This window comes from Protopterus annectens, chromosome 1.part1 (assembly GCF_019279795.1).
Source record: "Protopterus annectens isolate FY-2018-M chromosome 1.part1, PAN1.0, whole genome shotgun sequence".
NCBI lineage: Eukaryota > Metazoa > Chordata > Ceratodontiformes > Protopteridae > Protopterus > Protopterus annectens.
Window position 1 is genome coordinate 565,829,199 of NC_056726.1, and position 24,686 is coordinate 565,853,884.

The following is a 24,686-nucleotide window of genomic DNA, read 5'->3' on the forward strand; positions in this document are numbered from 1 at the left end:
AGCGAATGCAGTTGTAAGGCACTTGAAATATAAAGCTACTACTTATGTGAAAGTATAGTTTGCATAATTATGCATCTATTTTACCTTTTGATTTTTAACATAAACATATTAAGAGTATTTTATTTTTCTCATTTGAAAAGAAAGTGCAAGTTAATATGCATTTTGTGAAGAATAATCATGAGATATAATATTTTCCATAGCATAAGGCAAGTTGCAAAATAAACTACTCCTCTTGTACAGTTGTATCATATCCACCCATGCAAAATACATTTTTCAAATATGAGGGGATGGTGATGTTTACACTGCCATAAATAAACCTACATTGCAAGCAGGTCCCACACTTGTTTTTGACAGTTTTCTGTAACTTCACTTGTCCCTTTTTCCAATAACCCTTTAATTAAATTTTAAACTGTGTTTGAGGACAAAGGTATGGGCTTCACCTAGCTTTTGAGTTAGACCACTAGGACCAAACACCCCTTACCAATTTTTGCAAAAAATATTTTTCACCTCACCTGCACTGTGGTTAAGTGTGAGGATCATAATATTAGATCACTGGTTGTTCCTAATGTTGATTAATACCCCAAAATGTGGAAGACACCAAATAATGTAAAATTAGTCTGTAAACAGTCTTTCTTCCTGAGACCACTTTATCCTGCTATGTTGTTCACTAATTTGATGGTTAAGCCATTTCCAAAAATAATATATTAAGTTTGTCCATCTCTAACAAAAACTGGTTATCATCAGATACCAACCTGGATAGCCTTTCCACTTGCAGTTTTACCAAACTTTTTTTTCTGCCACAAAGGGTGTTATTCAAATAATGCAGGTAATGATTGGAAAAAGGTATATTTCTAAACTGCAAGCCATATTTTTCAAAACTATGACATCCAAGTAACTGACTTTGTTACTCTTGTCACATGTAAAACTAAGAAAGTATAAACTCTTATTAACGTGTCTAAAAAACTCATCATACTTAGCATCGGAATCTGTCTAGAGAATAAAAACATCATCCAAATATCTTAGATATAGACTATACTGGGCAAAAGTCACTGTCAAACACAAAGTACTTTTCCCAGGACAGCAGTGCAATGCTAGCAAACACATGGGCACAGGAGGATCCCATGGCTTCCCCTTGTATTTCCTGGAAGTATTCTTCTTCAAAGTACATATAACTGTTTTTTAACACTGTGTCCATGCACAGTGTTAAAAAACAGTTAACACTGTGCATGGACACAGTGTTAAAAACAGTTATAACACTGTGTCCATGCACTCATGAATAATCAAAATGTCCTCAATTGCAACAGACACATTACTACTGAGAGCCTGGTAAAATCAATCCATTCTAACCACATGGAGTAACAGGTCCTTCACATCTATGCCAACAAACATACAGTTCTCACAGTAACTGGTTTTGGATAAATTCAGTAAAAAATTCCATGAATCCCTTAAAATGTGTGGTTTGTCATTAAGAAAAAAAAATAATTTTCTGTCAACCAACAGAGCCAAAGGCTCAAGTTGGATTATGTAGAAGCCATTATTGGATGCAGTGGTGGATCATTCTAGTCTTTGTGTGTTTTGGGAATTCCAAAATGCCTGGTATGGCTGGCTGGTCAACTTTGAGGAACTTGACCAAATCAGGAGACAGTTCAAATTCATGTACCACTTTGTTCAAACAAAAGTCAATTTTACTAAAAGTGCAATTAATTTAATTTCTGGAGTTTGATATAAAATAAGTACTATCATACAGATAGTCAAGCATTTTACCAGAGTAGTCATGATTGTCATGTTTATGTCACAAAATAGAAGTCATGATTGTTCATCACCATCATCCCCCATCTCATTTCATGATACAAATTCATCTATCTCTGGATAAAGAATTCAGCAATCTCCTTTCATAGTATGTTAAATAAAAAAAAATCTTCTTATTGTTTGCTTGTAACCATCTGATGTTGGTTTCATTTAATCACTCTTATAAAGATATGGAAAGTGCAAGGGTGGAGTAAATGTGCTTAATGTCTTTAAAATTCTTGTATCATGATGGTTGCCATTGCCTCCAAAAAAATATTTTAAATTCATCTTACTGAAGTATAGTTTTATCTACACTCATGTGTCCACTATATTCATCTCACAGGAGGGAACAAAGGTAAAAACTCTTAAAAATAAATTAAAAAAACTGTTGTAAATGTTCAATGACTGTAATTATAAATTCTGAAGTCGTTTTTCCTCAATGATGTTTCCTGATGCAGTTGCAGTGTTGTTGTTGTTGTTGAAATGTTCAGTATCTCTGATTCTAGCTCCTGCATCTCTACCCCTGTTTAATTTGGAATTTGATTTCCTGTGGTAATAACCATTGTTGTCTCAGACCTGTTCCTCCCCCATTGAACAAAACATTGTTCTGTTGGTTCTGGAATATTCTTTTGCACCTCTGCAAATTAGGTTCTAAAAAAATTTAATTTTCAGAGATATCACCCTCTTCATCATACACTCCAGTAGTTGCACTGTCTACTACCAAGATACCTCATCAGTTAATACCGGCTTGTTGGTTCAAATACTTATTGGATCAGAGTATGCTTTTTTCCTGTTATACTCACCCTTGTAATGTGTAAGGTTTTTCTCATTTCTCTTCCTAATAGTGGTACATTTTCTGCTGATTGTGTCAAAAATCTGATAAAATTAATTTTCAGTAGTAGGTAACAAAAGGTCATAGGTAATTTGAATTTGTAACTCCTGAATGTCAGTAGTCAATCTCAGCTCTAAGCTTTGACTTCTGCCACTTCTGGCAAAAAGTGATCACCACGAAAGACTGGAGACCACAGTTGAAGACCACTGTTGGCTGGGTAAGGTGGGCTAGTATAGACAAACAGTACCATAGCTTGGCAATATACAACAAAAGAGAGCTGGACAGGGCAGAGGCCAGAGATATGTTATAAACACTGGGGTACCCCAGTGTTTACCAAGGTGAACAGTGGTAGAACTGAGATAAGTAACACAAAGAGATTCACAAAGATATGTGGTGAAGGGAGCTTCACAGACAGCATGGAAGAGGTTGTATAATGGTGTATAGATGATGCAAGATAATGGTCAATGCTGACAGGGAGTCCATGTGTGTATATCCACAACATTTTTTTTCCCATGGCAGACTCCTTCACATGTGAAGTGTAGACTTGAGTGGGACATATTCACAGTCTTGGTACTGTGGACTGCCATCTCACAAATACAGTTTTAAACAGACAAGCACATATGTTACAGAATGTATACCTACAGGTTCACATAACAGGTCAGCTTAGTTCTCATCAATAGTGGCACCATGATTACAGTACTGTTATAGTTTCCTACGTGTACACAAATGTCCACATGTGTATGACAATGGTGTACATATTGGCCTAAACTGGAGGGGAGAGGCAGTCCTGTTGTCATGAGCTAACTTCTCAGAGAGATGCGTTTATGTATAAAGGTATATAAGTTGCATAATCAACAACAGTAGGTTCAGGCTGAAGGTAAGCATAGTACAGACAAGTAGTCATGGAACAGTGTTACCACAGGCTATTTCCAGACATGCAGTCACATCACTCACATGTGTGTGACACTTGTGAAATACAACTTACTACAGTATTGTAAACTACTGTGTGCCTCCTGTTCAGACATTCTGCAGTGCCAAATGTCAGAAGAATAGGTAAAAGAATTCCAGGGATGTACTAAAAAAAACTTGGAAGTGCAGTTATAGATAAACGTCACAAAGGTAGACTGAACTGAGGAAAAATCATCACTAAGGAAAGATAGTGAGTTTTTTTTTCTTTCTTGGAAGAAATAAGATGTGTTCAAGACTCATTGTTCAAAGCTTGCAAAATAGTAATCCTACTAGTTGAGTACACAGACAATTGAAAGGCTATATGGATCATATCTCAGGATAGAAAAGTGCAAAGAGAAAGAGATGCAATATAGTGGCCAGAAATGTCATTCCAAAAAAACAAGTAATACAGAGCAGCGCCATATATAATGCACACCATGCTAACAGTCCAGTGGAACTGTTAGGTCATTCATCTAACAGGTTTATTTCAGCTGAAAGACGCCCTGCATCTCATATTTACATTATAAATCTAAGTTCCATAAAATAGTTATGCTGAAAGAGATCAGTTCACTTATGTTTGGTGCAGAGATATCCACTTTTTGAGACAAGGAAATACCTAATGTTATCCTATCTGGCAATTTTCCACAATGCAAAAGTTAGGAATTCAGCAGGTATGTGCACGAATGGGAATTCAGATGTATAGCATTGTGTCCACACTGTTCATACCTGAATGAACAAGGGAACAAAAATGTGCAAACAACATATTAATGCCAGCTAGATCAAAACCTGTGATGATTGTCATCATGATATTTATGAATGCAGGGACTCAGTTTCTTACTTGCTCTGCTGTTAAAGGGAGAGGGCTGTGAAGCTAATTGCCTACTTTGGTTATGTCACTAATGCCTAAAAATCAATTGGAAGTGCTGAACAAAAACAACAGATACATAAAAAAACACTCTGACAAACTCTGTAAGAAATACTGGAGTTGCACCTTCTTGACACAGTATTAACAACAAATCTTTGGGAATGTTTGCAGCCTGATTGAGAAAGTAGTTCATTAAGCAGCTGAACAAAGATCCTACGTTGTTAACGGCGAGGACAGAGAGCTATTTAATGAGAATCAGACAGCTGTATAAGAAAACTTCATTGATGTTCAGGAAAGAACAAGGAGAATTGTCAAAAAAGCAATATTATGACAAGAACATTGAAACATCTAGATGTATTAAGAATTGGAGAGAAATAATCTCTTGCACAAAGGCTGCTGTACAACATGATTTTTCCAAAATGAAGATAAAATGACCAGAGAGGAGACGGAGAGCAGTCCTGTTAAATGTCTTACACATGGATGACTGCTGAAAAAAAAACAAGATACAGCAGAGGTTAATTATGATTCCAAGCACTGAAAATTTTTATTCACTAAAATGTCTTTTCCATTTTAACAAATGATCTTATTTAGGATACAAGCACTCAGGACATATATATTGTACAGTTGTACAGGTAGCAAGTGTGCATGCACACACACACACACACAAACACACACATACACACACACACACACACACACACATACACATACACATACACACATACATTGGCTTTAAATATGTTAATACAGATGTATGGGGAGATAAATATCATGTACGTATGGATTCCTAATAGATGGCACCCTGAATAGTTTGAATAGACATATCATGGAGGGTACTTCATCCATAGTGTATGGCACCCATACAACAGAAAACATTTTTGCATATGAGCCAGCACCCTGTACCAAGTATGGGAGGCCTTCATCTGTAACACACTTATTACTTAATATGTAGTAACTCACTGATGAACAACAGTGGGGAAAGAGAAATACTTTACAAATTGAAAAAACATTTGCTGCATGAGTATTGATTGTGCTGTGCCATTCAGTAAAAATTGGAAGAGCAGCTTGAGAAATATCAGCCTGAAGAAACAAAACTGTAGAAATAGTTGTCAACAGTTTCCAAAATTGACCTTACATAGGACAACCTTCTCAGCTGTTTACAAGTTTGATAAGCGTAAATATATTACAGTGCGACTGATTTTCCTCATATATTTCAGTTCAACTGCATTAGTAGCTGTTTCACAGTCCTTCCTAAGGATGAGGAAGTTTTGATAGTGTCCATCATTTGTTGAAAGGCCTCTGTCTCTCTTCCATGCTACAAAAAAATGTATTGCCCTTTAGCATCCTAGCCCTGAGTGTATAGTGACTGTCTTGGATGGATATTTGTAAACCTGCGAAATGATCTAGGGCTATCTTGGTGTTAGTATCTCAGTATATTGCCCAGCCTACTTTGTGTAGTCCCTTTAAGAGGATGTTTTCAGGAGGTGCATTCACAGTGCTGGTGGAAGGTGGGTATGCCCTTGGGTTTCTCCATTTCATTAAAAGATAAAAGGACAAAATACTGCATGAAAAGTTGATTTTTTTTTGACATTCTATTTTGATCTATAATCGTATGAAGGTGTCTTTGAGTGGATGATGATAGAAGAAATGAAACATGTAGCAAATTCTGTGTATTATGATGAAGTTAGTTAGCAGTTGCAGAGAGGTGGCCATGATGTTTCACCACCTGTGACATGAGAAGGGGAGAAAGTGCTGAGGCTGACTGTGGTTTAGTTCACCCATAGACTTGAGGCTATTTGAACAGAGCTATGGAATCTGTCAGGATACTATACAGTGTACATAAAATCAATGGCCATGGTCATGCTGGACAAGAGGAGTTTTGCTTAACAAATGGGTAGCCAAAGAGCTTGATAAGCAGCAAGCATGTGATTTACAAGACAAACCTGCAGAGATGGTAAAGCAAATTATTCAGACAGAGCAAAGCTTGACTGGAATGTACAAGGCATGAGTGTAAAAGTTTGATTCTATACAGAATTATAGAAAGTGAGGAAGAAAAACGATGGAATATGTGAAAATCATAAGGGTAGAGTAGAATAGACTCTCAATGGCTATGATGGGGGTAGGAATGGTAAAATATTTGTCTCTACCAGAATTAGAATTTAAATATGGGAAACCCAGACTAATAGTGATATATTTTTTTATATGTTCTGAGAAAGAATAAACATTGTAGAAATTAATGCACTAAGATAGAAATCCCAGTGTGTGTAGAGCATGATTATTCTGAAGTCACACTAAAATACATGCTATGATTTTTGGGCACAACAAAGGAGTATAAATGAAAAAAAGGTTGAGATTTATGAGACTGTAACTATTGCAGGTGTAACAGCAGAGCCACGTGTGGCTCATATAGTACCTAGTGCCATTTTTCGGGCTAGTGCCCATCATCCCTGATTAGGAGCAAAACAAAAAGGGCAATCCCTGATAAGGTGCTCTTCACCTATGGAACAAACCAGGTCTGGTTCTGTGGTCCTCAAAAAAAATAAAGTCCTACTTCAGAACTGAAAAAAAACACTCTTGTACTTTTAAAAATTGCAACAAACTTCTTGCTATGTTTGCAGAAAGTGGTTTCAAACAATGTTCATCATTGTGTTACTCAGATTTGCTAGAAAGTTAAGTGCTGTTCTTTCGGTTAACTTATTACATTTCCTTTTCCATGTTCTTTCACTTTTTTTTCCTGTTTTTAGATATAGGTAACAATGTGTATTATGTCATTTGTCCTCATGATGTATCTCCTTTTGTCTATATGTGGAGCTTTTCTCCCCGGGCCTCTGCTGAAAATGGAAATATATCCAGTTGGACTAGCCCGGTCAACAAATGTAAAATAAAATAAATGTAAAATAAAATAAATTATACCACATGCAAAGCAATAAACTGTTACAGTCTTGACAGGAAATACAACAATCACTTCTGTACTGGCATTTAGAAATACCAGTATGGAAATGTGTGCCAGCACTGCACTTTCACTTGATCAGCATCTCCTGATTACACCCTCCAGTACCTTGTATCTGAGGAGGCTGCCACCTTCACACCACCCTAGCTATGCACTTGTGTAACAGAGAGATGTTTAATTGATGGATATTTATGTTAATGGAAACAGAGAGGATGAATGGAAGGAGAGATCAGATGTGAAGGAGAAGATATGGTTGATATTTTGCTCGATACCTGGAACAAGATGGCTAATCAGACTAGGAAAGTTCTACTTTTGTACATAAATCATGCACAAGGTGACACTATGGGGAGGTTCCTTGCCCTGGGATCTGTTGGATAACCAGTTTGCAATTTAGGAGACAACACAAGAGTTTCCATGAAGTTTGCCTAATTTTTCAGTAATACCAGCATGAGGGATAGTGTCAAAAGCCTTTGCAAGTGGAAACAAGAAATGTGCATGGAGTGACCACTATTCATTCATTGTCTCTTTATCTTTTTCAAAGAATTCTAATAAATTCAGGAGGTAGGACTTGTCCATCACAAAAAAAAAATCTGTTACACTGAAAATGATTGAATTCACTTTTGGTGAAGCCTAAAGCAGCAGCATACATCTCATATGGGTGGCTGCAATGGCCAGAGAGTAATGATCAGTGAGATTGAAACAAAGTTAAGAAAAGCTCCTAATTGGAAAACCCCAGTCCCAGATGCAGTACCTAACTTCTGGCTGAAAGTACTAACATCTTTGCATGAAGATTTAGCCATGAGTAAGAACTATTTATATGCACACTCTGAACAGACACCAGTCTGGTTAACAGGAAAAAAAAATGCTCTTACTTAAGAGTGAACCTGCAAGTTATCCTAAAAATTATAGAACAATAATTTGCCTTTTGACAACGTATAATCTATACACTGGAATTGATGCTGACAAAGTTAATAGTCATTTAGAAGAAAACTCAATTATGGCAATAGAAAAAAGGGTAATAAAAGAAAGTCATATGGAGCAATGGTTCATTTGTTAAATAAAGTCATAATGGAGAACTGAAAAAGGGGAAGGATCCAAGTATGGCATAGATAGACTACAAAAAGGCAGTTGACAATATTCCATGTTCATGGATAAAAGAGTGCTTAAAAATGTATAAGATACACCCTATACTGATGAATTACATTACAGGAACCATAAAACAGTGGCAAACTACTTAGCAGTTAAGCCATGATAAAGGACAAATTATTATTCCAGGGATAAAAATTCAAAGGCTGATATTCCAAGGTTACTCTCTGTCACTGCTCCTCTTTTGTCTTGCCCTTAACCCATCAAGCTGTCTACTTAACAGATTAGGTCATGGCTACAATTTGGATCCCAGAAAACAACAAAGTATAAAGACTTATCTTCTTTTTGTAGCTGATTTAAAACTGTATAGTTCATCAGATGAGGAACCGAATGCACAACTGCAAGTGGTCAAAACTGTTCAGATGATATAAGAATGTCATTTGGTCTTGATAAACATGCAAAAGCAACCTTTAAAGCAGGAAGACTGCAGCACCAAGAAAACATCAGTTTGGGACAACAACATGATATAAAAGAACTTGATCAAAAGGGAGTGTATAAATATTTTGGAAATGAAGGATCAACAATAAAGCATGAACAAATGTGAATGAAACTTAGTAAGGAATATTTTAGAAAATGTAAATTAATACTGAAAATAGTACTGACATCTAGGAATAAAGTCCAAGCCGTAAACCAATTTGCTCTTCCTGTCCTAACTTACAATTTTGGAGTGATTGACTGACCTCAAAAGGTGATGGATAGGTTGGACAGGAAAACAAGAAGGATGCTTCATGCTTATCAAATGATTTTTAAAAACCACTGCATAACTAGATTATATATTCCCGATTCTGAAGGAGGTGTGGAACTCTTTGAAATTGATTACATGTATAGATCTGTAATCGTTGGACTGCATACATAATTGCTGATCTCACAAAATTCAAATGTAGTGAAAGTTTTGAAACATGAGGAGAATATGTCTAAGATGACTTCAATACTTAGTTTAGCAAAAGTTGGAATGGAAATCAAACCAGAAGTAGATAAAAATCAGGCAGCAACTGAATGTGCCAACAAACAAAAGAAAGAATATAAGGTGAAGGGTCAGATGAGAAGGCAAGAAATATGGAAAATGCATAAATATAGTTGCAGGCATAGAAAACTCTTGGAACCGCCTCATGCTGATCAGGATCGAATGCAGAAATGGTTAAGGAGAGGTGAAACTAAAGCAAAAGATGTAAGGTTAATATTGTCAGCCCAAGATAGTCGACTACTTACATGTTGGTTTACAAAGTCCATTGAACATGAGGGAGAAACAGACAGATGTAGGTTTTGTAAAACTGAACTGGAAACAGTCGCTCATCTTGTTGCTGGTTGTGATATACTAATGGCAGAAGGACTGTATACTGAAAGGCATAATAATGTGGTAAGACTGTTGCATTGGGATTGTGTAAACATTATAATATTGAAGTAGCTGAAAAACACTGGAAACATGAGTCACAAAGCATTACAGAAAATGATGAAGTTTATATCACATGGGATAATCTATCACCAACCGTTCAAAAAATAGATGTGAGGAAACCAGATATAGCAGTCCGAGAAAAGAAGACAAAAGTAGCATTGATCACTGAAATTGCTATAACCAGTGACTATAGTGTCTTACATATAGAGAGATACAAAGTCATAAAATGCCAGGATTTACAGGCAGAAATGTGGGCAATGTGGAAGAAGGATATCCAGACAATTCCAATAGTAGTATGAGTAACGGGTCTTAGAAAAAAGAATTTACAACCATACTTAGATATGTTACCAATACATTTAACTCCATATGAACTACATAAGGAGTCTTTACTGAGCACATTGAGGATGCTGTCACCCATACATCAGAAAACATTTTTGCATATCAGCCAACACCCTGTACCAATTATGGGAGGCCTTCATTCGTAACACACTTATTACTTAATATGTAGTAACTCACTAATGAACAACAGTGAGGAAAGAGAAATACTTTACAAATTGAAAAAAACAGTTGCTGCATGAGTATTGATTGTGCCGTGCCATTCAGTAAAAATTGGAAGGGAAGCTTGAGAAATATCAGCCTGAAGAAACAAAATTGTAGAAATAGTTGTCAACAGTTTCCAAAATTGACCTTACATAGGCCAACCTTCTCAGCTGTTTACAAGTTTGACAAGCGTAAATATATTACAGTGCGATTGATTTTCCTCAGTTCAACTGCATTAGTAGCTGTTTTACAGTCCTTCCTCAGGATGAGGAAGTTTTGATGGTGTCCTTCATCATTTGTTGAAAGGCCTCTGTCTCTCTTCCATGCTACAAAAAAATGTATTGCCCTTTAGCATCCTAGCCCTGTGTGTATAGTGACTGTCTTGGATGGATATTTGTAAACCTGTGAAATGATCTAGGGCTATCTTGGTGTTAGTATCTTAGTATATTGCCCAGCCAACTTTGTGTAGTCCCTTTAAGAGGATGTTTTCAGGAGGTACATTCACAGTGCTGGTGGAAGTTGGGTATGTCCTTGGGTGTCTCCATTTCATTAAAAGATAAAAGGACAAAATACTGCATGAAAAGTTGATTTTTTTACATTCTATTTTGGTCTATAATTGTATGAAGGTGTCTTTGAGTGGATGATGATGGAAGAAATGAAACATGTAGCAAATTCTGTGTATTATGATGAAGAAGTTAGTTAGCAGTTGCAGAGAGGTGGCCATGATGTTTCATCACCTGTGACATGAGAAGGGGAGAAAGTGCTGAGGCTGAATGTGGTTAAGTTCACCCATAGACTTGAGGCTATTTGAACAGAACTATGGAAAATGTCTGGATACTATGCAGTGTACATAAAATCAATGGCCATGGTCATGCTGGACAAGAGGAGTTTTGCTTAATAAATGTGTAGCCAAAGAGCTTGATAAGCAGCAAGCATGTGATTTACAAGACAAACCTGCAGAGATGGTAGAGCAAATTATTCAAACAGAGCAAAGCTTGACTGGAATGTACAAGGCATGAGTGTAAAAGTTTGAGACTATACAGAATTATAGAAAGTGAGAAAGAAAAACGATGGAATATGTGAAAATCATAAGGGTAGAGTAGAGCAGACTCTCAATGGCTATGATGGGGGTAGGAATGGTAAAATATTTGTCTCTACCAAATTTAGAATTTAAATATGGGAAACCTAGATTAATAGTGATATGTTTTTTGATATGTTATGAGAAAGAATAAACATTGTAGAAATTAATGCACTAAGATAGAAATCCCAGTGTGTGTAGAACATGATTATTCTGAAGTCACACTAAAATACATGTTATGATTTTTGGGCACAACAAAGGAGTATAAATGAAAAAAAAGGTTGAGATTTATGAGACTGTAATTATTGCAGGTATAACAGCAAAGCCACATGTGGCTCATATAGTACCTGGTGCCATTTCTCAGGCTGGTGTCCATCACCCTGATTAGAAGCAAAATAAAAAGGGCAGTCCCTGATAAGGTGCTCTTCACCTATGGAACAAACCAGGTCTGGTTCTGTGGTCCTCAAAAAAAAAATAACGTCCTACTTCAGGACTGAAAAAAAAACACTCTTGTACTTTTAAAAATTGCAACGAACTACTTGTTATGTTTGCAGAAAGTGGCTTCCAACAACTTATACCACACGCAAAGCAATAAACTGCTACAGTCCTGACAGGAAATACACCAATCACTTCTGTACTGGCATTTAGAAATACCAGTATGGAAATGTGTGCCAGCACTGCACTTTCACTTGATCAGCATCTCCTGATTACACCCTCCAGTACCTTGTATCTGAGGAGGCTGCCACCTTCACACCACCCTAGCTATGCACCTGTGTAACAGAGAGATGTTTAATTGATGGATATTTATGTTAATAGAAAAACCGGGGATGAATGGAATGAGCGATCAGATGTGAGGGAGAAGATATGTTTGATATTTTGCTCGATACGTGGAACAAGATGGCTAATCAGACTAGGAAAGTTCTACTTTTGTACATAAATTATGCACAAGGTGACACTATGGGGAGGTTCCTTGCCCTGGGATCTGTTGGATAACCAGTTTGTAATTTAGCAGACAACACAAGAGTTTCCATTAAGTTTGTCTAATTTTTCGGTAATACCAGCATGAGGGATAGTGTCAAAAGCCTTTGCCAAGTGGAAATAAGAAATGTGCACGGAGTGACCACTATTCATTCATTGTCTCTTTATCTTTTTCAAAGAATTCTAATAAAGTCAGGAGGTAGGACTTGCCCATCACAAAAAAAAAAAAAAAATCCATTACACTGAAAATTATTGAATTCACTTTTGGTGAAGCCTAAAGCAGCAGCATACATCTCATATGGGTGGCTGCAATGGCCAGAGAGTAATGGTCAGTGAGATTGAAACAAAGTTAAGAAAAGCTCCTAATTGGAAAAACTCAGTCCCAGATGCAGTACCTAACTTCTGGCTAAAAGTACTAACATCTTTGCATGAAGATTTAGCCATGAGTAAGAACTATTTATATGCACACTCTGAACAGACACCAGTCTGGTTAACAGGAAAAACAATGCTCCTACTTAAGAGTGAACTTGCAAGCTATCCTAAAAATTATAGAACAATAATTTGCCTTTTGACAACATATAATCTATACACTGGAATTGATGCTGACAAAGTAATAGTCATTTAGAAGAAAACTCAATTATGGCAATAGAAAAAAGGGTAATAAAAGAAAGTCATATGGAACAAAGGATCATTTGTTAAATAAAGTCATAATGGAGAACTGAAAAAAGGGGAAGGATGCAAGTATGGCATAGATAGACTGCAAAAAGGCAGTTGACAGTATTCCATATTCATGGAAAAAAGAGTGCTTAAAAATGTATAAGATACACTCTATACTGATCAATTACATTACAGGAACCATAAAACAGTGGCAAACTACTTAACAGTTAAGCCATGATAAAGGACAAATTATTATTACAGGGATAAAATTTCAAAGGCTGATATTCCAAGGTTACTCTCTATCACTGCTCCTCTTTTGTCTTGCCCTTAACCCATCAAGCTGTCTACTTAACAGATTAGGTCATGGCTACAATTTGGATCCCAGAAAACAACAAAGTATAAAGACTTATCTTCTTTTTGTAGCTGATTTAAAACTATATAGTTCATTAGATGAGGAACCGAATGCACAACTGCAAGTGGTCAAAACTGTTCAGATTATATAAGAATGTCATTCGGTCTTGATAAACATGCAAAAGCAACCTTTAAAGCAGGAAGACTGCAGCACCAAGAAAACATCAGTTTGGGACAACAACGTGATATAAAAGAACTTGATCAAAAGGGAGTGTATAAATATTTGGGAAATGAAGGATCAACAATAAAGCATGAATGAATGCAAATGAAGCATAGTAAGGAATATTTTAGAAAATTTAAATTAATACTGAAAACAGTACTGACATCTAGGAATAAAGTCCAAGCCATAAACCAATTTGCTCTTCCTGTCCTAACTTACAGTTTTGGAGTGATTGACTGACCTCAAAAGGTGATGGATAGGTTGGACAGGAAAACAAGAAGGATGCTTCATGCTTATCAAATGATTTATATAAATCACTCCATAACAAGATTATATATTCCCCATTCTGAAGGAGGTGTGGGCCTCTTTGAAATTGATTACATGTATAGATCTGTAATCGTTGGACTGCATACATAATTGCTGATCTCACAAAATTCAAATGTAGTGAAAGTTTTGAAACATGAGGAGAATATGTCTAAGATGACTTCAATACATAGTTTAGCAAAAGTTGGAATGGAAATCAAACCAGAAGTAGATAAAAATCAGGCAGCAACTGAATGTGCCAACAAACAAAAGAAAGAATATAAGGTGAAGGGTCAGATGAGAAGGCAAGAAATATGGAAAATGCATAAATATAGTTGCAGGCATAGAAAACTCTTGGAACCGCCTCATGCTGATCAGGATCGAATGCAGAAATGGTTAAGGAGAGGTGAAACTAAAGCAAAAGATGTAAGGTTAATATTGTCAGCCCAAGATAGTCGACTACTTACATGTTGGTTTACAAAGTCCATTGAACATGAGGGAGAAACAGACAGATGTAGGTTTTGTAAAACTGAACTGGAAACAGTCACTCATCTTGTTGCTGGTTGTGATATACTAATGGCAGAAGGACTGTATACTGAGAGGCATAATAATGTGGTAAAACTGTTGCATTGGGATTGTGTAAACATTATAATATTGAAGTAGCTGAAAAACACTGGAAACATGAGTCACAAAGCATTACAGAAAATGATGAAGTTTATATCACATGGGATCATCTATCACCAACAGTTCAAAAAATAGATGTGAGGAAACCAGATATAGCAGTCCGAGAAAAGAAGACAAAAGTACCATTGATCACTAAAATTGCTATAACCAGTGACTATAGTGTCTTACATATAGAGAGATACAAAGTCATAAAATGCCAGGATTTACAGGCAGAAATGTGGGCAATGTGGAAGAAGGATACCCAGACAATTCCAATAGTAGTATGAGTAACGGGTCTTAGAAAAAAGAATTTACAACCATTCTTAGATATGTTACCAATACATTTAACTCCATATGCACAGCATAAGGAGTCTTTACTGAGCACATTGAGGATGCTGTGAAGAGCACTTCTGGCTAACATCAGAAGTGAAACTATGGAAAATATTAGCAATATCCAGAAAATGCATAACCAGATGATGGAATTCAAATATAACACCCACCATAGAAGACATTTTAACTTTAGTGAGGAGCACAGCATTGATGGAAATCAAAATTAAAGATCTAAGGATTTATCCTAAGCCATTGGTAAATAATCCATGAGAAAAAGTTTTATCATTGATTGATAGTTTGCAAATAACATCAGACTCACTCTGATAACTGTATAATATTTCATTTATTAAGGTTTTATGAATTGTTTGTCCTCACTATGTCAGGCTGATTGTAACTATTGTATATAGTTGTTTAAAGTGTTATACATAATATACCATGAATGTTTTAACAATATTATTCGAAAATAAAAATTACACGAGTAAAAAGGAATTGAAACAATACTAATTTCATGAACTTTGATCATACTTTGACTTATGAATGGAGTCCATTCTCGGCAAAGTATTAGAAACCCAAAAGACTTGGAGAAATTAAAAAGTGGCTGCACTCCCCATGTCCCCCTTTATTAATATAATCATCTCTGGCATTGCTGTACACTAAGGCATTCTCACACTTCTCATGAAGATGGCTGTACAAACTTTGTCCCCTAGTGTTAATATAATCATCTCTGACATTGCTGTCATCTAAAGTAGTATCACACATCTCATGAGGGTGGCTATACCTAGTCTATGTTTTCTTTCCAAATTAAAACAACCTTGAATCATGAAAGAATGAATGTAAAACAGCGAACAGGAAAAGGAGCAAACGCCAATAACTTCAAAAATAAATTCAGTGAATTGCCATAGTTGGCCAACAACCAAGAAGTAACACAATGCTTAAGGTAAGTGAAGGGAAACCTACTAAATTTTCCCTATTCCCTATTGTAGTGTGATCCTAGAGTTGGTATATATAGTTGGGGTGGGGGGCACAGCCCCCCACATTGGACATGGGTGTGGGACGCAGCCCCCCAGCTTTGGTTAGTCATATGTCTGATGTTGGCTGACGATGGCCATTCGATGTATTTTATTTGTCAGTGCTCACTGCTTTTCCAGTTCGCTGTTTTTTATTCATTATTTTGTGTTCATGTTTTTTTTAATTCTGTAAGCGAACATAGACCTGCTATACCCCCCAACCCCACATAAACTAAAGTATTAATATTATCAGCTTTGGCATTGCTGTACCTTAAAAACCTCACAAATTGCACAATAATGGCTGTATCCCCATTGTCCCCCAGTATTAGTATAATCAGTTCTAGTATCGCTGTACCCTAAAGCAGCCTTACACTGACATCTTATGAAGGTAGCTGTTTCCACTTCTCCCTATTATAAATATAGTCAGGCCTGACATTGCTGAACTTTGTAGATAAGGAGCTGTTTCCGCTTACAAAAGCACAGCACACATCAAATCACAAATAGGGGCAATACCAAAAATGTGCACTTTCTGTCTCAATGTGAACAATAAAATAACATTTTGAACTGGCAGAGAGTGATACCAGGATGCAAATATGTTTGTAGAACTAGAATTGATATGAAAGACATTGAGTATTCTTTAAACATTTTAAATGAAAGCTCTTTTGTTTGTTATACTGGAAAAAAGGAAGTTTGAGAAGTGAAGTTGGGCATTGGATCTGATGACCACAATGTGTAGTATTAAAGCACTGTCAACAATGGCAGCTATCAACATGTGCTGCTATGCTACTGATGATGCTATTTCCAACATGGGGCCCCTTGTTCAGCATAAATTTTGAAATTCAAAATTGGTATGCACTGCCATTTTATACATTTCTGAATTGGTCCACCATTTTGTGTTCTTATACTCTCATAATCTGTGTGACTTATTTTCACAGATTTCCTCATTTACGTGTCATTATGTACTCATCAGCATACACTCCAGCCACAACATTTTGACCATAGTTCAGCTATGTTAGGGCATAGTGTCACGGTTAGCATTGTTGGCTTACAGCAAGAGGTTCTTCGGTTAGATTTTCGGCTGTGCTGCCTTCTTTGCAGAGTCTGTATGTCCTCCCTGCATTAGCATGGGTTTCCATTGAGTTCTCTGGTTTCCCCCCACATTCCAGTGACATGCAGTAGGTAGACTGGACACCCTAAATTGGACCTAGGTGTAAGTGGGTGCATGCGAGTGTGTATGTGTGTGTGTGTGTGTGTGTGTGTGTGTGTGTGTGTGTGTGTGTGTGTGTGTGTGTGGTGCAACCTCCAAGGAAGGTTGGGCTTTGGGCTAGCAACCTGAGCCCATAAAACCCATAACTGCTACAGAAACAACAAGCGCTGAAAGGTGCTTGTTGCCCAGTGTGCCATATGGTGTTTTAATGGGAAAGACAGCAGCCATGTTATCTGTGTATTAAAATTGCCCACACCCTGCCCATGGCTATTACCCATGCTAATTTGCACAGTGTAGTGTGCTAACCATCTATGAACCTTGGCCACTCTCTCACTTGTGAAGGTAAACATTAAACCACCTGATATCTATGTGCTTCTGCGACATTTGTTATATGGTAAACTACCAAATAAAGTGTATAGGTAAACTGTTCTTGCCATATTTATAAATGTTAAATGATACATTTGCACACAAGGAAAATGATTATTTGAAAATGACTAGCACATTCAACTTATACTACCGGTATGACTCCAGAAAATCATACTTGACAGCAATTGTGTAATTGAAATTAATCATCAGTGGCATAGCATCAGTTTTGTAGTTGGGGAAGCTGGTTGAGCTGTGCAATTAATACTCTTACACACAAACATGCAGAGACACACACACACACACACACACACACACACACACACACACACACACACACACACACACACACACACACACACACACACACACACACAGTGACGTCCCTGGCAGACTGTCTAAAAAAAGGTACAAGATCAATGTTCTGCACAATATTGTCCAAGCATGTGATCTGAAGAAGCAATTGTTTGAATTGTGAAAGCGCTAATCTTTTTCACTCAACATTTTGACTATATTGGATCTGGAATTCTGTCTTTTATCAGCCGTGGAACTGCACTTTTCTTGTTTTTTACCCGTTCTGCACAATATATTTAATCGAATAACCAGCAGGGAAGAAAGAAAGAAAGAAAGAAAGAAAGAAAGAAAGAAAGAAAGAAGGAAAGAAAGAAAGAGGAGCAGACATGATACTGAAATTCTGGAAAAAGCAGCTACAATGAATTACCCATGACACCATCGATGACATTTCAGAAATGACACACGTATAACATATAATTAAAACATACATCCAGCAGTATCACTATTGCATTTACAACTCATTAAACGTTTCCCCATAATCAGTCAATTTACCGATACCTGTACCCTTGATTTCAAAGGAAATACTGTATGCTAGCGAGAATGGTGATCACTGTCATAGCCTACAATTACCCAGAAAAAAATAGATGATATAAAAATTACACACTACTGTGAACACACTTTCTAAAGTTTACCATCTATCCAAAGAACAGATAGAATGACCAACATCCGGCTGACCTCTCCAGAGATTTTTCCCACACTATACTGCAGGTGGCTATCATTTCTGCTTGACAGCTATACAATGGCAGCTCCAAGGAATCACCACCCAAGTCAGCTCACTTTCCCTACCTTTATGCAGTGCATTACAAAGGGTACATGACAACTGCACTACATAAGCAGAACATGGAGAGGGTTTTCTGTAGTGCAGTTATGACAGGCATTACAAGAGTCTCTTGTTAAGGCAGCTAACTTGAAAGGCAGATAATTATTCTAAACAGCAAGGTTTGCATGTTCCAGTATGACAAAACAGGTGGTACTTTCTTTTACAGTAAAGTTGAGCTTATTCATAGGACCTGGGTCTCATCCATTAGGATCATGTTGAGCTTACTTACAGGACCTGAGTCTCATTTGTTAGGATCTCATAAATCCTATTAATAGGTATTTATTTCAGCTGTGATTACAGAAGGGATGTACATTTATATATTCATATGCTAGTGCTCCCTTTCATGGACTTTGGCAGTAAGCAACGCTCTGTTGCATTATTTGGCTGGCTTGCTTTACTGCAGTGTTTTAAACTTTTTTCCTTCTGGCTTCATTCATTTCATTATATATTGCTTGGCTCGAGATGATTGTCACTGTGAAGTGACACCTGGACCCCATGTGTAAAGAATGGGAAAACGGGTTGAGGATGGATGGATGGATGGATATTGCCTAAACAAAGATATTACATGCTTTCTTTCAAAGAAAGCAAGTATAATATCTTTGTCTTGGCAATTTCTTTAAAAAAAAAAGACACCGTTTCTTTACTGTAGGGAATGCTCAGTGTAGAAGCATTCCCCCCATGCTATGCCACTGTTTATTTTTATTTATTTATTTTACATTTGTTGATCGGGCTAGTCTAGCTGGATATATTTCCATTTTCAGTAGAGGCCCGGGGAGATAAGCTCCACACAAGTTACTAACAAAAAAATTATGGTAATCAAAGATTGACAGGTAAAGCTAGGTTTGGTTTCAAATAACGCAGGTGCATGCAGAATTTGTGAATTAGTATATTTCATGATAGGGAAACTGAACTGATAAATGATCCTGAAACATTATTTAAATATTTACTGTAATTGTTTATGAAAGAATGAGATCTGTCTGTTTAATATCCATATTTTAAAGTTCTGGAAAAATCTGTTTAAGTATTCCAGGTTTTGCTGATTTTGTTTGTGTCTGTTTAAATTGAACCCTACTATTTTATTTAAATTGTTTAGATATTCTAAAATGCACTGATAGGTATAATAGATAGTAAGCCGCTGTTGCTATGTTTTAATTCATTATGTATTTTATTTTCTGAAGGTGTGCCAGTTAGTTATCTGCTACGTTCTATGATAATATACTATAGCCAACAGAAGCTGTCATTAATGACTGGCTGAGAATCAGCTAAAGTATTTCCATATTACACAGCTCAACAAGCATTAAGTATCACAGATATAGAAATTAAAATGATCATAAGCGGTATGGTTTATTAAATATTTCTGATTAACTTGATGACCTGTGCTAAGATTCCAGTGGAACCCTGTGCTCAGTAGTCTTTCCTGTGTTGCCTGTTATCAGCTCTGAAGTTAAAAAATGTATTCGATAGAAAAGCTTCTATGTTAAATGAACAACTGCTGATTATTTTTCAAGAAAGCATCACTGATGGTACATATTTCCTTCTCTTTCAGTGCTGGAGTAGGACGTACAGGAACTTTCATTGCCTTGGACTATGTGTTTGAAATGGCAAAGGCTGAAGGAAAAATTAATGTCTTCCAGTGTGTACAACAAATGAGGGAGAAGCGCACCAAAATGGTCCAGACCAAGGTCCCAGCAATTCTGTACACTTTTTGAAATGAGCTTTTGTCAGATCAAATCTGTATAAATCCAAAAATGTCTGTATCACATTAGAATCAAACTATAGACCTTACTGTATTCTATGTAAAATCATAATGGAGCTTATCCAAAATGATAAAGGGAACCAGTTCTGTTAAACATGGAAGTACGGGTTTGGGGAGAGCGGTTCTTATGACATTCTTTGAGGAGGTAAAGGTAGTACTTGATGAAGGCCTGACAGTGCATATTGTTTATCCTGACCCTGCTAAGGCATAAAATCTTACCCAGATAAATGAATATTTATCAGATTTATAATATTATAAGTCAAGTAATGCACGACTCAAGGGTTAAAACATCGGTTAAGCAAGAGAACACAATTCAAGGTAGAGGGTTCATTTTCTGTGCCAACAAGTCTTACCAGTGGTATCTCTAGGGGTTCTGTTATGGGACTACTTTTTGTTGGACTGTTTTTCTCAGACATAAAGGTAGGAAAATAGGCTATGGATTATCAAATGCCTGGTGACAAATTTACTTAAGTAAAACATGTTGAACATTTTCAAGGCAATCTACAAAAACACATCTACTAGTAATAACGACCACAAACATTTAATGTTAATAAATGCAGCAGCAAATATTTGGCGTACATTGTAATTACAAAATAAGTGTCCAAATCATTGAAAGCTAATTAAAACTCTAAAGAAAGTAGTAGACAGCTATTTAAATTTTGACTAGTAGGTTATTTACCAAAGTTAGGGAAGCATGTTTTGTAGCCCATCCATTCAAAAGGGCATGTCTGGTCACGTCGTGGAGAACATTGTAACAATTTTGTATCTCAGTTATCCAGCTCATTGTTTAAAACAATATTACATTTTCAGTCCTTATAGAAGCCACCTGGGAGAGCTTGAAAAGAGTTCCCTATTGGACAATCAGGAGTCAAGAAAACGTTACTTAGAAAAGCTTCAGGAATTTTTATGTTCAGCTTCTTACAGGTTACTTAGAGGGGACCATTGCCTCATCTATAAGGCAGTGTCCGCTACAGTTTTCTTTCAAAGTCTATATCTGCAGCATACTGTTGGTGAAGTTAACAACAGATCAAGAAACTACTAGCAAAAATATATATTACCAGTCTCCATCCGGTGTCATGGAAATAGCTTCTTGTTACTATCAGGAAAGTTAGTCATAAAATAGGCTTCAGAATTAATTTTGATATGTACATGTTTATGTATATCTGTAATGTACGTATCTATTTCTATCCATCTATATATATATATATATATATATATATATATATATATATATACACACACACACACACACACACACACACACACACACACACACACACACATGGGTTCACTATGAAATCTCGAAATACTGAAATCCCAAATTTCAGTATTTCAAAGTTACATAGCCGAAACCTTCAAATCCCAAAAACCCATAATTGCGAAACTCAAAATCCCGAGCCTACACTACAAACAGAGCACACACATAAGCATACACACAACTTCGCCCCACAAGTACCACATAATAGCAGGGGGGCAAGCCCCCATGCACCCCCTCCATGTGGGGGGCTTTGCGCCCTACTTATATATACTAACTCCGAGATCGCACAATCAGACACACAAAGATAACTCACACCCACACATTTCACAGTCCCTTGCACACACACATCACAGTCACAACACACACTGACATACACTAAAGCCCCTAACCAACATACATACACACATACATACCCGAACTAACATCTAACAATTCACACACCGCAGCACCAGAAAAGCTAATTCAAAATCTCTGTACTTCGGGATTTTGAATTTCACCCTTCTGGTGTTTCGGGATTTCAAGGCTTCGGTGTTATAATTTCGAAATACTGAAATTCAGAATTTCAGTATTTCGAAATTATGAAAGAAAACCATATACACACGCACACACATGCATATATATAAATGTATCTATCTATAGATATATATATATATATATATATATATATATATATATATATATATATGTTTTGTGTAGAGATAATTTAAGCTCTAGAGTACATTGCATGTATATAATGATTCTGTACCAAGTCACTCTAATAAGCCTTGACAGTTTAGTCACACTTACCAATTGGATAATAATATTGCACAGTAATATATGGACACCCTTTTAAGGGCCTTTGAGTAGCTGATAAATATTACTGGGTGGTGGCAGCTGATACTACTGTATAGTCTGGGAAAAAGGGGCACAGCTGGAGAACCTGTGCCAGCCTTCCCCAGGAGTGTCTGTGTGGTTGTATAAACTCTTCTCAATGTGTGTGTGTGTGTGTGTGTGTGTGTGTGTGTGTGTGTGTGTGTGTGTGTGTGTGTGTGTGTGTGTGTGTGTGTGTGTGTGTGTGTGTGTGTGTGTGTGTGTGTGTTTGTCAGCTACTTTTGCAGGGATGCAAAGCACTGGTTGGACAGAGAGGGTGCTAGATGCTTTAGCTAGCCCATTAGGCTGAGATCTGGACCCTATAGCTGTGCCAATGGGGAGTCTTAATGGGGACCTGGAGAGCAAGGGAGCGTCCAGCCCCGGACTAACTGTAATCTCTGTGTGCTCTTAAGGGAAATTGCACTTTAATGTGTGTATTTGTTATCCTTTCCTCTTATATGAGACACCCCTCACTGATGTTAGTGGTAAGGATTGAGGTTCCTTGATTGCTGGGCCAGGGCATGGGCATCACATATAAATTGGTGGCAGTGGTGAGATAGCCACACCACATATTAATTGGTTGGCAAATACTAATTGGCTTGTAGTGGTGTGGGTAAAGTGAATTCCTGTAGCTGGTGTACAGTGAGCTCTGAAGGTGTTTTGTACTCTAAATCAGCCACACAGTGAATACTCAGAGATCAGATCACAATTGTTTTATTTATTTTGTTAGCTTAGTCAGGGTGAGCAGGCAGCATGTCAGCAGAAGAGTATGGAAAGCTGACAAGGAGCCAGCTGGCGGAGATGTGCCAGGCTAGGGGACTCATGCATGGAAACCTGACTAAGGCAGACCTGATTGCAGCTGCATCAGAAAACAGCAACCAGGAGGACAATCAGACTGGCAGTGGAGATATAATACCCTTGGAGAATGGACAGCTCAACCTTTCTGCAGAGGACTTAAAAATCCATCTGGAGCTAAAGAGTTTTGAGTTGGAGGTCAGGCGTGTGGAAATAGAAGCAGCTGAGAGACTGAGGCATCTAGAGAGTGAGGACAATGAGAGACTGTGATGTTTGGAGGCTGAGGAGAATGAGGAACTGCTATGCCTGGAAGCTGATGAAAAGGAGAGGCAGAGGCAGCATGAGAAGGAGATGCTGACTCTTCGCCAGAGTCATGGAGATAATGGGGAAGGGAGTAACCGGACCCCAGAAGCACAACAGGTCAGTAAATTTCTTCCGCAGTTTAAAGAGGAGGTAAGTTTGATAGTTTCATTCATATGTTTGAGGGCATGCAAACAGTATGGTGTTGACCAAAGACTCTGGGTATGGTTTCTGACCCCCTTACTCCATGGTAAAGCTGTAACTGTTTTGTCAAAAATGTCTGATGTTGCATGTTTTGATTATACTGCTGTTAGAAATCACTTGTTAGAATTGTTTAAGCTAACACCTGAAACATATAGGAAAAAGTTTCAAGAGCATAGATACAAGGCAGATGAAAGTGTGTGTGAATATGTTGCTGAACTGGGCGCTTATTTCCATAGGAGGGTGAGTGGATGTCAGATCACCAGTTTTGAAGGGCTGGCAGACCTTTTGGTGAGGGAACAAGCCCTTAGCACTTTGCCTGAGGACATGAGGATGCGGTTAGCTGATAGACAACATGCTACTAAAGATGAGTTGGGGAAGAAGGGAGACCTATATCTGGCAAGCAGAGCAGCCCTGCACAGGAAAGGGACCTGCAGTACTGCTCATGGGTCTAAAGGAAGCCATAGTGGGCAGCACAGACTGCCCCAACAGAATCTGCCAGTAGCAGGGGAAGCCACTAGTCCAGGTACACATCCAGGACCTAGGGTTAAATGTTTTGAATGCAACCAGTGGGGCCATGTGGCATACAGATGTCCACAGAGGCAAGGTGGGGAACAAAAGGTGAGGGATCCAGTAAGTGGGAAAGACAAAACACCAATAGTAGGTTGTCTTGAGAAAATAGGGGTACTGAACAATCATCCTGCAGATGTCCTGAGAGGGAAGGATTTGGATGA

At 37.4% G+C, this 24,686-nt stretch overlaps 1 protein-coding gene across 1 annotated transcript in view; it reads left to right on the forward strand.

Moving 5' to 3' along the window:
• Positions 1–24,686, forward strand: part of LOC122806400 (receptor-type tyrosine-protein phosphatase mu-like) — a 1,009,373-nt gene that overhangs the window by 534,945 nt on the left and 449,742 nt on the right. The window contains exon 12 of the mRNA XM_044076787.1: positions 20,340–20,475. Coding sequence (XP_043932722.1) covers positions 20,340–20,475 — 136 coding nt within the window. The remainder of the gene's footprint in view (positions 1–20,339; positions 20,476–24,686) is intronic.